Below are 15,283 nucleotides of genomic sequence, written 5' to 3'. Positions count from 1 at the left end.
GTGCTTTGTAGATGGTGGACAGGCTTTGGGGAGTCAGGAGGTGAGTTACTCAGCACAGGATTCCTAGCCTCTGACCTGCTCGTGTAGCCACAGTATTTATATGGCTAGTTAAGTTCAGTGTCTGGTCAATGGTAACTCCAGGATGTTGATAGTGGGGGATTCAGTGATGGTAATGCCATTGAACATCAAGGGACGATGGTTAGATTCTCTCTTGTTGGAGATGGTCATTGCCTGGCACTTGTGTGGTACGAATGTTACTTCGCACTTGTCAGCCCAAGCCTGGATATTGTCCGGGTCTTGCTGCATTTTGGACATGGACTGCTTCTGAGGAGTTGCAAATGGTGCTGAACATTGTGCAATCATCAGTGAACATCCCCACTTCTGACCTTATGATGGAAGGTCAATGATGAAGCAGCTGAAGATGATTGGGCCTAGGACACCACTCTGAAGAACTCCTGCAGTGATGTCTTAGTGTGGAGATGACTGATCTCCAACAGCCACAGTCATCTTCCTTTGTGCTAGGCATGACTCCAACCAGTGGAGAGTTTCCCCCCTGATTCCCATTGGCTCCAGTTTTGCTAGGGCTCCTTGATGCCACACATGGTCAAGGGCAGTCACTCTCACCTCACCTCGGGAGTTCAGCTCTTTTTTCCATGTTTGAACCAAGGTTGTAATGGTGTCAGGAGCTGAGTGGCCCTGGCAGAATCCAAACTGGGTAGCAGTGAGCAGGTTATTGCTAAGCAAGTGCCGCTTGATAGCACTGTTGATGACCCCTTCCATTACTTTACCGATGATCAAGAATAGACTGATGGGGTGGTAATTGGCCGGGTTGGATCTGTCCTGCTTTTTGTGTACAGGACAGACCTGAGCAACTTTCCACGTAGCCGGATAGATGCCAGTGCTGTAGCTGTATTGGACCAGCTAGGCTAGGGGCGTGGCAAGTTCTAGTGCACAAGTCTTCAGTATTATTGCCGGAATATTGTCAGGGCCCATAGCTTTTGCACTATGAAGGGCCTTCAGCTGTTTCTTGATATCACATGGAGTGAATTGGATTGGCTGAAGACTGGCATCTGTGATTCTGGGGACCTCCTGAGGAGGCCGAGATGGATTATCCACTCGGCACTTCTGGCTGAAGATTGTAGCAAATGCTTCAGCCTTATCTTTTGCACTGATGTGCTGGGCTCCTCCATCATTGAGGATGGGGATAGTTGTGGAACCTCCTCCTCCAGTGAGCTGTTTAATTGTCCCCACCATTCACGACTGGATGTGGCAGTTCTGCAGAGCTTAAAATCTGATCCATTGGTTGTGGGATCACTTAGCTCTGTCTATCACTTGCTGCTTATGCTGGTTGGCATATCTAATAGCTTCACCAGGTTGACACCGCATTTTTAGGTATGCCTGGTGCTGCTCCTGGCATGCCCTCTTGCACTCTTCATTGAACCAGGGTTGATCCCCTGGCTTGATGGTAATGGTAGAGTGGGGAATATGCCAGGCCATGAAGTTACAGATTGTGTTCGAGTACAATTCTGTTGCTGCTGATGGCCCACAGCACCTCATGAATGCCTAGTCTTGAGTTGCTAGATTTGTTTGAAACGTTTCCCATTTAGCACGGTGGTAGTGCCACACAACACGATGGAAGGTATTCTCAATGTGATGGCCTACATGTGACTCAAGATCCACCGCAATGTGGTTGGATTTTAGCTACCCTTTGAAATGGCCCAGCAAGCCACTCAGTTGTATCAAACCACTACAGAAAAAATGCACTGCAGGTATACCTACACCATACGGACTGCAGTGGTTCAAGAAGGCAGCTCATCACTTTCTTCTCGAGAGTAATTAGGGAATTGGCAATAAATACTGGCCTTGCCAGTGACACTCAACGCCCCAAGAACGAATTAAAAAAAAAATCAAGCTGGTTTTGCGCTACATCATGTGACGCCATTATCCACTATTCACGAGGTCCCTGAAGGTGAATGCGATGAGGGTTTAGAAGAATGAGTGCTGATCTCATTGAAACATTCAAGATTCTGAGGGGGTTTGATAGGGTAGACACAGAGGCTGTTGCCAATGGTCAGGGAATCTAAAATATGGGGGCACAGTCTCAGGAGAGGGAGCCGATAATTTAGGGCTGAGATGATGAGAAATTTCTTCACTGAAGGGTTGTGAATCTTTGGAATTCTCTATCCCTGGGGGTTGTGGGCGCTCCATTGTTGAATACATTTATAGCTGGAATAGACAGATTTTTTGTCTCTCGGGGAATCAAGGATATAGGGAGCGGGCAGGAAAGTGGAGTTGAAGCCCAATAACAGAATGATCGTATCGAATGGCAAAGTAGACTCGATGGGCCGTTTGGTCTACGCCTGCTCCTATTTCTTGTGTTCTTGTGGGTGGTGTGGCCTTGCCCATCAGGGAGGTGAGGGGAATGAATTAGTGAAGTAAACAGCAAAGTTGAAAACACCCAACAGGTCAAACGGTGCAATAAGGGTTCATGCATACCTTTCTCATCATGTGGGCTGCAGCCTGCCACCCTCGAGTCCCAATGTGTTTGTTAAATGAGATGTTGAGCTGAGTCGCTGACTCGTAATATTCTATCATATCAAACAACGCTGATGCACCCTGTGGAAACAAAACAGTGAACCTTGCTTGGACAGTCTGCATAACTTTGATAAAATAAAACTTACTGTTGTCAGGTTTTGAAGCTACATATATTCATACGCAGGGACCTGCCCTCTGAAGGCAAAAAGAACATGTCCAGGCATTGTGCCTTTTTTGAATTAAACAAAGGCTTGGGGGACAATAGTTCCCTGGTGCATTCGCCATGGCAATATCTCTACTAATCAGAGTTGACTTGCCAACCAATCAGCACCCTTTCCTCATTGCAGTATAAATTGTTGCTCGCTTTGAAATTTAGCATTCTTGCATTGTCTTGATGTGTACAAGATGGAAAGCTTCAACACCATGTCTCTTTGTTTAGCAGTACTCAGGTATGGAAGTGCAAATATTGAGACCCTCACTTTACATTACTGGAACAACATTTATGAATACTATGTGCAGCACCAACGACACGAGAGTATGAGGGAATGGGCATGAGAACACACTCACGGTTATAGAGAATATGGTTCTGACCAAGGGCTGGACCAGAAACATGAACTTTTCTCTGTTTTGAGCTGCTGGTTTTATTCCAGATTAGTCTAACTCCTCTGACCTTGCTCACTGGCACTCTGGGGTCAAAAGCATCTCAGTAATTATAACCGCTGGCTGGATAATGAGGTTTTTTTGTGTGGCCTATTTGGTGCATGAGCCAATACAGCCAAGAACCAGGTACTGTGCATTATGTCACTATTCAGCTGGAATCTCCAAGTACAGAGTACAAAGGAGTCATAGTATTTACAAGCATGAAGAGAGCGATCTAATCCATGTGCCAGCTGATGAGGCAGGGTCCATCCAAACTGGCACTGGCATAAACAATAATACCAATATATGTGTTGTTTAAATTGGAACTAATTCAAATGTGGGACTCAGCTGAAACCTGACCTCAAATATGCAGCGTAACCATGGCATTCACGATTAATACATCAGGGAAGACAGCAGGGAAGCGAAAATTCAAAATGTCAAATATATATTTGTGTAAATATTTAAGCAGCTTACATCTTCATCCAGGTTGGTTGCCTCCAAATCCACCAGTTTAAACTGGACACGTTTGAAAACCTCTTCCAAGGCTTCAGAAGCTTTGTAGTCCAGTTTCTCACCTGCAAGGAAAAAAGAATCCCAAGGGTTTAATAAACTGACAGATTTGCTCTTCCTCTGTTCAGACATCCATCTAGTTGATCTAATCTGTAACAGGTTTACTTACAAAGGTTTCAAGGAAAATATTTACACAGCTTCTCATCTGCAGCCTTTTAAAAAAAAATCCAACTCTACCCATTGCTTTCTGGCTACCTGCCGGGTTATGGCCTCACAAGCTCAAATTGCCCTCTGCTACCTCTTCATATAGGAGAACATGCTCTATTTGAATGGGAATCAAGCTCAATCCCCTCACTTGTGCATTGATAACCAAAAGTATTAAAGAAGGGATATGGGGTGAGTATATTAAGTTTTTTCTTTATTCATGAGATATGGGCATCGTTGGCTAGGCCAGCATTTATTGCCCATATTGCTGTGGGTCTGGAGTAACATGTAGGCCAGACCAGGTAAAACAGCAGATTTCCTTCCCAAAAGGACATTAGTGGACCAGATGGGTTTTTTACAACAATTTCACGATCGTCATCAGACTTTTAATCTTGAATTCAAATTTCACCATCTGCCATGGTGGGATTCGAACCCGGGTCCCCAGAGCATTACCCTGGGTCTCTGGAATACTAGTGACAATATCACTATGCCACCGCCTCCCCTCAGCCATAATCTCATGCTAGGGCAGATCAGGTTTGATGACCTAAATGGCCTCATTTTATTATTCATTCTTGGAATGTGGGCATTGCTGACAAGGCCAGCATTTTCTGTCCACCCCTAGTTGCCCTTGAGAAGGTGGTGGTGAGCTGCCTTCTTGAACTGCTGCAGTCCATGCAGTATTTGTACACCCACAGTGCTGTTGGGGGGGAAAATTCCAGGATTTTGACCCAGTAACAGTGAAGGAATGGCAATATAGTGCCAAGTCAGGATGGTGTGCGACTTGAAGGGAAGTTTGCAGGTGGTGGTGTTCCTATGCCCCTGCTGTCCTTGTCCTTCTAGGTGGTAAGAGTTCACAGGTGTGGAAGGCATTGTCAAAGGAACAACAACTCGCTAAGGCTCATGTGCTCTCTCTGGGTGTCACTGCATAGTAAATCAGCAGAGGAAATCCTGGCTGATTAGTCTTTGTCAGAGGCATTGGGATACCAAATTAACTTCGTAACTGCTGCCCACTCAGAGCCGAGGAACACTGGGCTCAGGAGCAGGAGCAGGCCATTCAGCCCTTCTGAACCTGCTCTGCCATTCAATAGGATCATGGCTGATCTAACTGTAGTCTCAACTCCACCTTCCTGATTGACCCCAATAAACCTTGAAACCCTTGTTGATCAAAAATCTATTTAACTCAGCCTTGAATATATTCAATGGCGCTGCCTCCACTGCTTTCTGGGGAAGAGAGTTCTAAAGATTAATGACCCTCAGAGAAAAAAATTCTCCTTACTTCCGTCTTAAAAGGGAGATCTCTTACTCTTAAACTATCTACCCTAGTTCTAGCCGCTGTCTACCCCCCCCGCCCCCAAACCATGGAAACATCCACCCAGTATCTACCCTATCAAGTCCCCTCAGAATCTTAAACGTTTCAATAAAATCACCTCATTCTTCTAAACTCCAGTTAAGTATTGGCTCAACCAATTCATAAGATAAGCCCTTCATCCCAGGAATGAGTCGAGTGAACCTTCTCTGAACTATTTCTAATGCAATTATATCTTTCTTCAAATAAGGAGACCAAAACTCTACAGTACTCAGGCTGTGGTCTGCCAACTCCAGCCATCAATGCTCCTATATGGATCTTGCCATTAACAGGTTTCTCCTTAATTGTGGTACATCATACAGTCAGGTTGTCAGTGTGCTACATTGATGATGAAGGCCATCAGGAGAATAATTGTAATTCAGTCCAACAAAGCACATCACATTAAAGAAGAAAGTCTACCTTTCACCACAGTGCAAGTCTTTCATCGCAAAGCTTCATGTTTTCTCACAACCCTTTTTGGTAAAGGTTTGTTAAACAAAAAGGGACTTTGGAGGCAATATCAGAAATAAAACAAATGACTCCTTCCAGTGTCTCTGTGGGCAATAACCAACTTGGTTGGAAGTCAGGCACACCAGAGGCCCTAAGATGAGTTCCTGTCCGTGATGAGTTCAGATTTCAGCTGGGGCCTGCAGTTCGGTGAGTTCTGGGCTAGGGAAGGTGGGAAAAAGTCAGGGTTCCTGATCCGATTACCAATCAATAAGCCTGTTGTCAAGCACTGTGTGAAGGCAGGGGTGGGGGTTGGTGGTTTCAGGTTTGGACTCAGCTCTGATGCTTCCTATAATTGAACAGCTGACTGAATGTTACAACCTGGGCTCGCTCACAATGAAACTAACTTCAGGGCAGGGAAATAGCAGCAGGCCCAACAAGTTTGCCTCTCGCCTCATGACTCATGGGAGAAGCCAGCAAAACAGGGAAAGGAACTCAGGTCGATCAGGAGATAAACACTCGGGAAAATTCCTCTCAGTCGATCAAAACCAGTCCAGGAGATCATAGAGGCAGGGAGTTATCTATAAAACCCCTCTCTATACAATCTCTTCCCCAGTCAAGAACCAGATAACTGGTTTCAGCTCCCTCTTGAAGGCAGAGTCAGCACCCACCATTCGAGCTGGCAACTCATTCCAGAGGCTCACTTCTCTCTGGGAACAGAACAATCGGCCAATATCTGGTCTACTCCAAAACTTGCAGAGTGTAAACCAGTTCCTTGATCTTCCCCAAACAATGGTGAGGTGCTAGAGGGCTGCCAGTGCCAATAGGAGCACATATCAACGTAACACAAACTATAAACTATTAAATATAAACAGCCAAACTTCAGAGAGTAACCTGTAAGCTTTCAATTTCAGAAGAACACAGACCCCCATCTCAGAATGTTACTGCAGTTACTGCAAGTCCATGTATTTTTTTGTCATGAAGATGTCCCCTCCTCTCTCATTCCAGAGTTTGCAATAGACTATCAGCCTTACCTTTTAGATCCAAGCAGTCCAACCTCTGAGACAGTTCCTTAAACTCCTACAAAACAGAAAATATGACCAATAATTACCTGTAAAACCAACAACAGTGTGCATTTATATAGCACCTTTAACATAGTAAAGCATCCTAAGGTGCTTCATAGGAGCATTATCAGACAAAACCAGACACAGGGTTCTGTAAGGAGGTGTTAGGGCAGAAGGCCAAAAGCTTGGTCAAAGGAGTAAGCTTTAAGGAAGACTTAAAGGAGAGGGAGGTGAAGATGCAGAGAGTTCAAGGACAGAATTCCAAAGATTAGAGTTACTGAAGGCATGGCTGCTAATAGTGGAGCAGTTAAAATTGGGGATGCACAAGAGGCCAGAGCTGGTTCCCGTAGGATTTTGGCTGGGGGAAGATTACGCACACAGGGAGGGGCAAGACTGTGGAAGGATTTGAAAATATGAGTAAGAATTTTAAAATCGAAGCTTTATCAGACTGGGAGCCAATCTAGATCAACAAGCACAAGAGGCGTAGGGTGATTGGGGTTTGGGATATGGAGGAGCTCAAGTTTACATAATGTACAAGATGGAAAGCTGGTCAGGAGTGTGTTGGGATAGTCAAGTCTAGAGGTAACAAAGGCACGGATGAGAGTTTTAGCAGCAGATAAGCTGAGGTGGGGCAGAGTCCGGTGATATTATAGAGGTGAACTTGATCAACATGGCTGCTTATTACAAAGTCATTTTCACAGCGTTTTGAGGTGTAACAGCAGTATCACAACATTCCTATCTACAGGTTGGTTGATAAACAATGGCTCAGAACAGAACAAAGGACAATTGCAGTCTATTCTGCAAATGAACAAGGGCATGGAAAGGTAAAGGCTTTCATTGTCCTTTCACAACCTCAATACGTCCCAAAGCACTTCACAGCCAATGATGTACTGTTGAAAATTTGGTCATTTGCATATAACAAACAACTATCATATTTCCCATTTTGGTGATGTAGGTCAAGGGGTAAACATCAGCCAAGGCACCGGGAGAATTTACCTGCTTTTCTTCACTCAGCAATGGGGGTTCCTTTAAGAGACAGCAGAGGTAGCTACAGCTTAACCTCTCACCTGAAAGATGGTCCCTGAGACAGTACAGTGCAGTCTCAATCTAAATTATGTGCTCAATCTCTGGAGTGGGGCTTGAATTGTCTGACCACAAAATCTAAAAGTGGCATCCTGAGGTCAATCAGGGGGTTGAAATTTGTGTCTAAATGAGCAACTACTGTAAAACATGAGCTTCTCCTCTTGGAGTGATCAAAGATATGCTGGCTCACTAAAATAAAAAGCATTCATATGCTTTGCTGCTACTTGATGAATATATTTCACCATCGACATTCTGGGGGGTTACCATTGACTAGAAACTGAACTGGACCAGCCACATAAATATTGTGGCTACAACGACAGGTCAGAGGCTGGGAATCCTGCAGTGAGTAACTCACCTCCTAATTCCCCAAAGCTTGTCCACCGTCTACAAGGCACAAGTCAGGAGTGTGATGTAATACTCTCCACTTGCCTGGATGAACGCAGCTCCCACAACATTTAAGAAGCTCGACACCGTCCAGGACAAATGAGCCCACTTGACTGGCACCTTATCCACCACCTTCAACATTCACTCCCTCCACCATTGCAGCAGTGTGCACCATCTACAAGATACATTGCAAAAACTCACCAACACTCCTTCAATAGCACCTTCCAAACCCGTGACCTCTACCACCTGGAAGGACAAGGGCAGCAGATGCATGGGAACACCACCACCTGCAAATTCCCCTCCAAGCCACACACAATCCTTATCTGGAACCATACTGCCATTCCTTCACTGTCACTGGGTCAAAAATTTGGAACACTCTTCCTAACTGCACTGTGGGTGTACCCACACCATATGGACTGTGGCGGTTCAAGAAGACATCTCACCAATACTTTCTCAAGGGCAATTACGGATGGGCAATAAATATGGCCAAGCCAGCGATGCCTGCATTCCATGAAAGAATACAAAAAAGAATTGGTGGATGACCCCTGCCTCAGTGGGTAGTATTTCCACCTCCGGGTCAGTTGAATTCAGTCCAACTTCAGAGATTTAGGCACAAAGTCCAGGCTGACACTCCAATGAAGTATTGATCAGTACTGCAATGTATGAGGTGCTGGCTTCTGGATGAGCTGTTAAACCCACTGCTCTCTCAGTGATGGGACTATTTCAAAGAGCAGGGGAGTTTTCCCGAGCCCTGGCCAATATTTATCCCTCAACCAACATCACTAAAAACACAGACAATCTGGTCATTATCACATTTCTGTTTGTAGGAACTTGCTTTGTGCAAATTATCCACCATATTTCCTACTTTACAACAGTAACGACCTATCACAGGTACTTCAATGGCTGTAATGCACTTTGGCATGTCCTGAGGTTGTGAAAGGTGCTATAAAAATGTAAAATCTTTCTTTGTCATCTGTTCGAATGGATCCAGATTGAAGCTTTCAAATCATAGGAACCAGAAAGTTGTTGATTGTATCCCACGTTGGTGCTAATTTAGATTATACTAAATTGAGAAGCACTTGGGGTAAGAACATAAGGAATTGGAGGAGGAGTCAGCCATTTGGTCCCTTGAGCCTGCTCTGCCATTCAACAAAATCACGGCTCAACTGTTCCATGGCCTCAACTGCACTTTCCTGTCTGTGTCCCTCAACAACCTTCGACTCCCTGGTAGATTAAAAATCTGTTTATCTCAGCCTTGGATATATTCAATGATCCAGCCTCTGCTGTCCTCTGGAATAGAGATTTCTAAAGATTAACAACTGTCTGAGAGAAGAAATTCCTCCTCATCTCTGTCTTAAAAGGGAGACTCTTGTTCTGAAATTATGCCCCTTGTCCTAAACTTCCCCACCAGGGGAAACATCCTCTCAGCAACCCTGTCAAGCATCTTCAGAATCTTATATGCTTTAATAAGATCATCTCTTATTCTTCTAAACTCCCAACGAGTACAGACCCAACCTGCTCAACCTTTCCTCATAAGATGACCCCTTCATCTCACGAGTCAACCTAGTGAACCTGCTCTGAACTCCAATGCAAGTATATCTCTCCTTATATAAAGGAACCAAGACTATACAGTACTCTAGGTGTGGTCTCACCAATGCCCTGCACAGGGGAATAAACCAAAGTTGTGAACAAGGGTGAGGGCAACACCATACACTCAGCTGTGCTGCCTGCCCGCAATGCAGTTTTAGTCCCTTTACCCAAGGAAAGATATACTGGCACTGGAGGCAGTCCAGAGAATGTTCACTAGGTTGATTCCCGGTATGGAGGGATTTTCAGGTCACCCATTTAAAAGGGAGATGAGGGGGGATTTCTTCTCTCAGAGGGTAGTTAATCTGTGGAATTCTTTACTGCAGGGGGCTGTAGAAGCTGGGTCTTAAGTATATTCAAATTGGAGATAGGTAGACTTTTAATCAGTGAGGGAATCAAGGGTTATGGGGAAAAGGCAGGAAAGCGGAGTTGAGGATTATCAGATCAGCCATGATCTCATTGAATGGTGGAGCAGATTCGATGGGCCGAATGGTCTACTTCTGCTCCTACGTCTTATGCTGTGACTTGTGAGATGTGAAAAATGGCTACTTGGTTGAGGCATCTGTTCGGCCAACAGCTGTAGAACTATGGCCCTCAAGAGTTAAAACCATTCATGGGGCAGGGTGATAGTTAGGGAATGAGAGAGTATAAAAATCACTACTCAACAAAGGAGTGTTTAACAGTTGTGTGATGGAAACTCAAGGATTTGGCTGTAGCGTAAGCAGCCATGTCAGAGGACAGGAATCTGACAGTCTCTCACCAGCAGGATGCTGGAGCAAGAGGTGGAATGTCACACCATACTGTCAACGTGGCTACAATAAGCTGTGCCCTTTTACAGAGCAGCTCCTAAATTCCACAGGAAACCGATGACAGGGGCAGACACAGATTCTGCTGGTTAAGGGGAAGAAATGAGGAGAGAGACAAAAAAAGAACCTTGAGATAGTATACATTTTACTCAGTGGCAGATATCAACAAGATGCTTGAGGTGTTGTAGCTCACGGGGTGAGTTGCCATTGAGAACTTTTAAAACACTTTTGAAACAAGTTCATTTCAGAAGATCAGCCATGGTCTTAATGTATGACAGGAGGGAGAAACAAGAACATAAATAGGAGCAGCAGCAGGCTCGAGGGGCTGAATAGCCTGCTCCTGTTCCGAGTTCTTTTCTTATTCCTCCCTCCTGTCCAGCCCAAGGTTCTGCTTTTGTTGATGCTTCAAGTGTAAGCGAGCACAGTGAGTTGCGGAAGGCTTTTCAACTGTAGAGGCATCACAGTCAAGCATGACCCTGTCCTACCCAGCGCACAAACGTTCAGGCTTTTCATCAAGAAAGACTGCAGAGGGAACAGGAGCAGCGATCTTGATTCTTCCTCCCTCACTCGCCCAGAGGTTTAAGGCCAGTTATAGGGCCTTCATGTCTGCACTGACTTAGATCAGCAATTCAATCCAGTCCAGGGATTGAACATGGGGCACTGTATGTTCCGTATGGCCAATGCCACATACCAGGTTATACTGAGCAACTGAACTACTGGTGTAAATATAAAAATAAAAACAAAAAACTGCGGATGCTGGAAATCCAAAACAAAAACAGAATTACCTGGAAAAACTCAGCAGGTCTGGCAGCATCGGCGGAGAAGAAAAGAGTTGACGTTTCAAGTCCTCATGACCCTTCAACAGAACTGATCTTTCTTTACAAGGAGAGGGAAATATAAGCTGGTTTAAGGTGGGGTGGGGGGGAGAAGTGGAGGGGGGGGCGGTGTTAGGATAGGAGCAGATCATCAAAAGATGTCACAGACAAAAGAACACAGAGGTGTTGAAGTTGGTGATATTATCTAAACGAATGTGCTAATTAAGAATGGATGGTAGGGCACTCAAGGTATAGCTCTAGTGGGGGTGGGGGAGCATAAAAGATTTAATAATAATGGAAATAGGTGGGAAAAGAAAAATCTATATATATTATTGGAAAAGAAAAAAAAAGGAAGGGGGAAGAAACAGAAAGGGGGTGGGGATGGAGGAGGGAGCTCAAGACCTAAACTGAATTCAATATTCAGTCCAGAAGGCTGTAAAGTGCCTAGTCGGAAGATGAGGTGCTGTTCCTCCAGTTTGCGTTGGGCTTCACTGGAACAATGCAGCAGGCCAAGGACAGACATGTGGGCAAGAGAGCAGGGTGGAGTGTTAAAATGGCAAGTGACAGGGAGGTTTAGGTCATTCTTGTGGACAGACCACAGGTGTTCTGCAAAGCGGTCGCCCAGTTTACGTTTGGTCTCTCCAATGTAGAGGAGACCGCATTGGGAGCAACGAATACAGCAGACTAAGTTGGGGGAAATGCAAGTGAAATGCTGCTTCACTTGAAAGGAGTGTTTGGGCCCTTGGACGGTGAGGAGAGAGGAAGTGAAGGGGCAGGTGTTACATCTTTTGCGTGGGCATGGGGAGGTGCCATAGGTGGGGGTTGAGGAGTAGGGGGTGATGGAGGAGTGGACCAGGGCGTCCCGGAGGGAATGATCCCTACGGAATGCCGACAGGGGGGGTGAAGGGAAGATGTGTTTGGTGGTGGCATCATGCTGGAGTTGGGGGAAATGGCGGAGGATGATCCTTTGAATGCGGAGGCTGGTGGGGTGATAAGTGAGGACAAGGGGGACCCTATCATGTTTCTGGGAGGGAGGGAGAAGGCGTGAGGGCGGATGCGCCGGAGATGGGCCGGACACGGTTGAGGGCCCTGTCAACGACCGTAGGTGGAAAACCTCGGTTAAGGAAGAAGGAGGACATGTCAGAGGAACTGTTTTTGAAGGTAGCATCATTGGAACAGATGTGACGGAGGCGAAGGAACTGAGAGAATGGGATGGAGTCCTTACAGGAAGCGGGGTGTGAGGAGCTGTAGTCGAGGTAGCTGTGGGAGTCGGTAGGCTTGTAATGGATATTGGTGGACAGTCTATCACCAGAGATTGAGACAGAGAGGTCAAGGAGGGAAGGGAAGTGTCAGAGATGGACCATGTGAAAATGATGGAGGGGTGGAGACTGGAAGCAAAATTAATATATTTTTCCAAGTCCCGACGAGAGCATGAAGCAGCACCGAAGTAATCATTGATGTACTGGAGAAAGAGTTGTGGAAGGGGGCTGGAGTAGGACTGGAACAAGGAATGTTCCACATACTCCATAAAGAGACAGGCATAGCTGGGGCCCATGCGGGTACCCATAGCCACACCTTTTATTTGGAGGAAGTGAGAGGAGTTGAAGGAGAAATTGTTCAGTGTGAGAACAAGTTCAGCCAGACGGAGGAGAGTAGTGGTGGATGGGGATTGAACTACTGGTGGACCACTTGAGGTTTACAGTATAGAAGGGACCATTCAACCCATCATGTCTGTGCTGGCATTTTGCTACATCAATCCAAAACTAATCCCGCTGCCCTTCCTGCAAATATTTATTCGGCTTTCCTTTGAAAGATAGGTTTTTCTGTCTTAATCAGTCCCTTAATCAGTAATGTGTTCTGTGCTCCAAAAACCCACTGCATTTTTCGTAACCATTCTCCCAGAGAGAGAAAGTCACAAGGTCATACTTGGTCATCGGTGGAGTCAAAGGCCAGCCAAAGTCAGCGCCTTCAAGGGATTACGGAGGAGTAAAAGTTGTAAAAAAAACTCACTGAGCCAAGGACAATTTGCACAAGATGGGTAGAGGCCTGGATCTTGCAGTGTAGACCCAGTGACTGGGGCTAGAGCAGTCACTTTAAATTCAGGCCTGCCAAGCACAATACTTCACTGGAGCTGGGACAAGCCTATATTTACAATTGTCATGTCAATAGAGCACTCCAGAAACTTGTGACCACATGTAAACAACGCTCCAGGCAGTCACTGATAATATGAGTAGTAATCAACAGCATGCTCTGTTCAACAGTGATAAGGGACAGAATTGCAGATATTGCCTCAAAAGGTTTGGAGAAATGAACAGGGCTGCACCCAACCTGTTGCTGCACCCACAGGTCAAAAGGAAGTGAAGCTGCCGTTACGAGTGGGTACTGAAAGCTTGGCACACTTATCCAAATCATGCCAACCAGATTAAAAGTGGCTCCCCATCCATACCCAAAGCCCCAAGGCAGTGTCTCAATCAAGCCTTTGGATTTCACAGCCTAACAGATGTGGAGGGCTGTCTCCGTGCTAGACAGGAACAGACTTTACTGGCACAAAGCCACAGGAGGGTGGGGCATGAATCTCACATGTGCCTTCCTCTGTCCTCCTATGTAACTGATTACAAATTTACCATAGGCTTTGATTCTACACCACACCAGACTTTGTACCAGTGAATATTTACTGCATTCGGTCAATGAGTACAGAATGTAAGCTCCCTAGCCTCTAGTTTTCTCCACAGTCTCTTCCTTCATCATGACTATAATTCAGTAGCATTTGTAACCCTCCAGTACCCCTCCCGGGTGGGGAGCCTGGAAAGTGATACCATGGGATGTTTGGCCACAGGGAGCATCACAGTTTAAATTAATCTTGTCCATGCTCACGCATTTCACTCTCCATCACTGGGTGCTGGATATTGATCAGTGGCAGAAACCATGGCTGATTTTTCCCTTGCTTGGCCTAGGGCCAATTCCAATCCCCATAATGTCACCCCCAATGATATCAGCTGACTCAGTACAAACCCGGGAATCAAACCTGGGAAGGGAGCAGTCCACACAACTGCTCGCAGTCAATTTGTTCACTGAACTGTTGCGGGATAAACCTGCCGAAACGAAGGACACTTGATCAGGCTAGATTGGTAAATTATGCAGCAAGTGAGGATGACCTATGGAGAAAAGATGCCAGATGAACCAAGTTGAACCAAGCAAAAAAATTGGCAGGTGAAAAAAAAGCATGACCACTCTCTGCAACAGAATGTACATAATGTTGCCTTAAGGTGCCATCACTTAACAAATCCCACCATGGGTGACTATGCTTTGAAAGTTAGACCTTACTTGGATCTGTTTGAGCAGCTTGTTAATCGGTTTGCAGTTCAGCTTCTGGCAGGCCATCTTGTAGGCAGCAATAATCTCCTCTACTGTCACGTTCTGGGCTGAAAAACAGCACACATTTCTGCATCACAACATAAACTCAGCAACAGGCTTAACGGATAAAGCAGATCATGTTCCCGAGTGCATAACATGCAAAGTGTGGAGCAGAAATGTTTTAAATTCACAGTCCAACTACAACACAGCCCCACAAATACACATACACACACCAATGCCTGGCAATATCTGCAGGCACATTTAATTCTGATTTTTACTCTGATTTTCTCTGCCAGAGAAAATCTTCCATAGAATCATAGGATAGTACATCACATAAGGCGGCTATTTGGCCCATCAAGTCTGTGCCAGCTCTTCCGGAGGACAATCCAGTTAGTTCCAATCCTTGGCTCTTTCCCTCCAAATATTTATCCAATTCTTTTTTGATGGCTACCATTGAATCTGTATCCACCACGTTGTCAGGCAGTGCATTCCAAATCCTAACCACTCACT

General features: G+C 45.5%; 1 protein-coding gene across 1 annotated transcript in view; it reads right to left on the bottom strand.

The window, feature by feature from the left end:
- Window positions 1-15,283, bottom strand: part of ppp1r37 (protein phosphatase 1, regulatory subunit 37) — a 56,394-nt gene that overhangs the window by 23,527 nt on the left and 17,584 nt on the right. Inside the window, exons 2-5 of the mRNA XM_041179147.1 lie at window positions 14,744-14,841; window positions 6,715-6,760; window positions 3,649-3,749; window positions 2,497-2,616 (exon numbers count right to left, since the gene is read on the bottom strand). Of these exons, the coding sequence (XP_041035081.1) occupies window positions 2,497-2,616; window positions 3,649-3,749; window positions 6,715-6,760; window positions 14,744-14,841 (365 nt within the window). The remainder of the gene's footprint in view (window positions 1-2,496; window positions 2,617-3,648; window positions 3,750-6,714; window positions 6,761-14,743; window positions 14,842-15,283) is intronic.

The sequence above is a fragment of the Carcharodon carcharias genome, chromosome 34, assembly GCF_017639515.1.
Source record: "Carcharodon carcharias isolate sCarCar2 chromosome 34, sCarCar2.pri, whole genome shotgun sequence".
Lineage (NCBI taxonomy): Eukaryota > Metazoa > Chordata > Chondrichthyes > Lamniformes > Lamnidae > Carcharodon > Carcharodon carcharias.
Note: the sequence above shows the minus strand (reverse complement) of the source record. Positions and strands in the feature narration are given on the sequence as shown.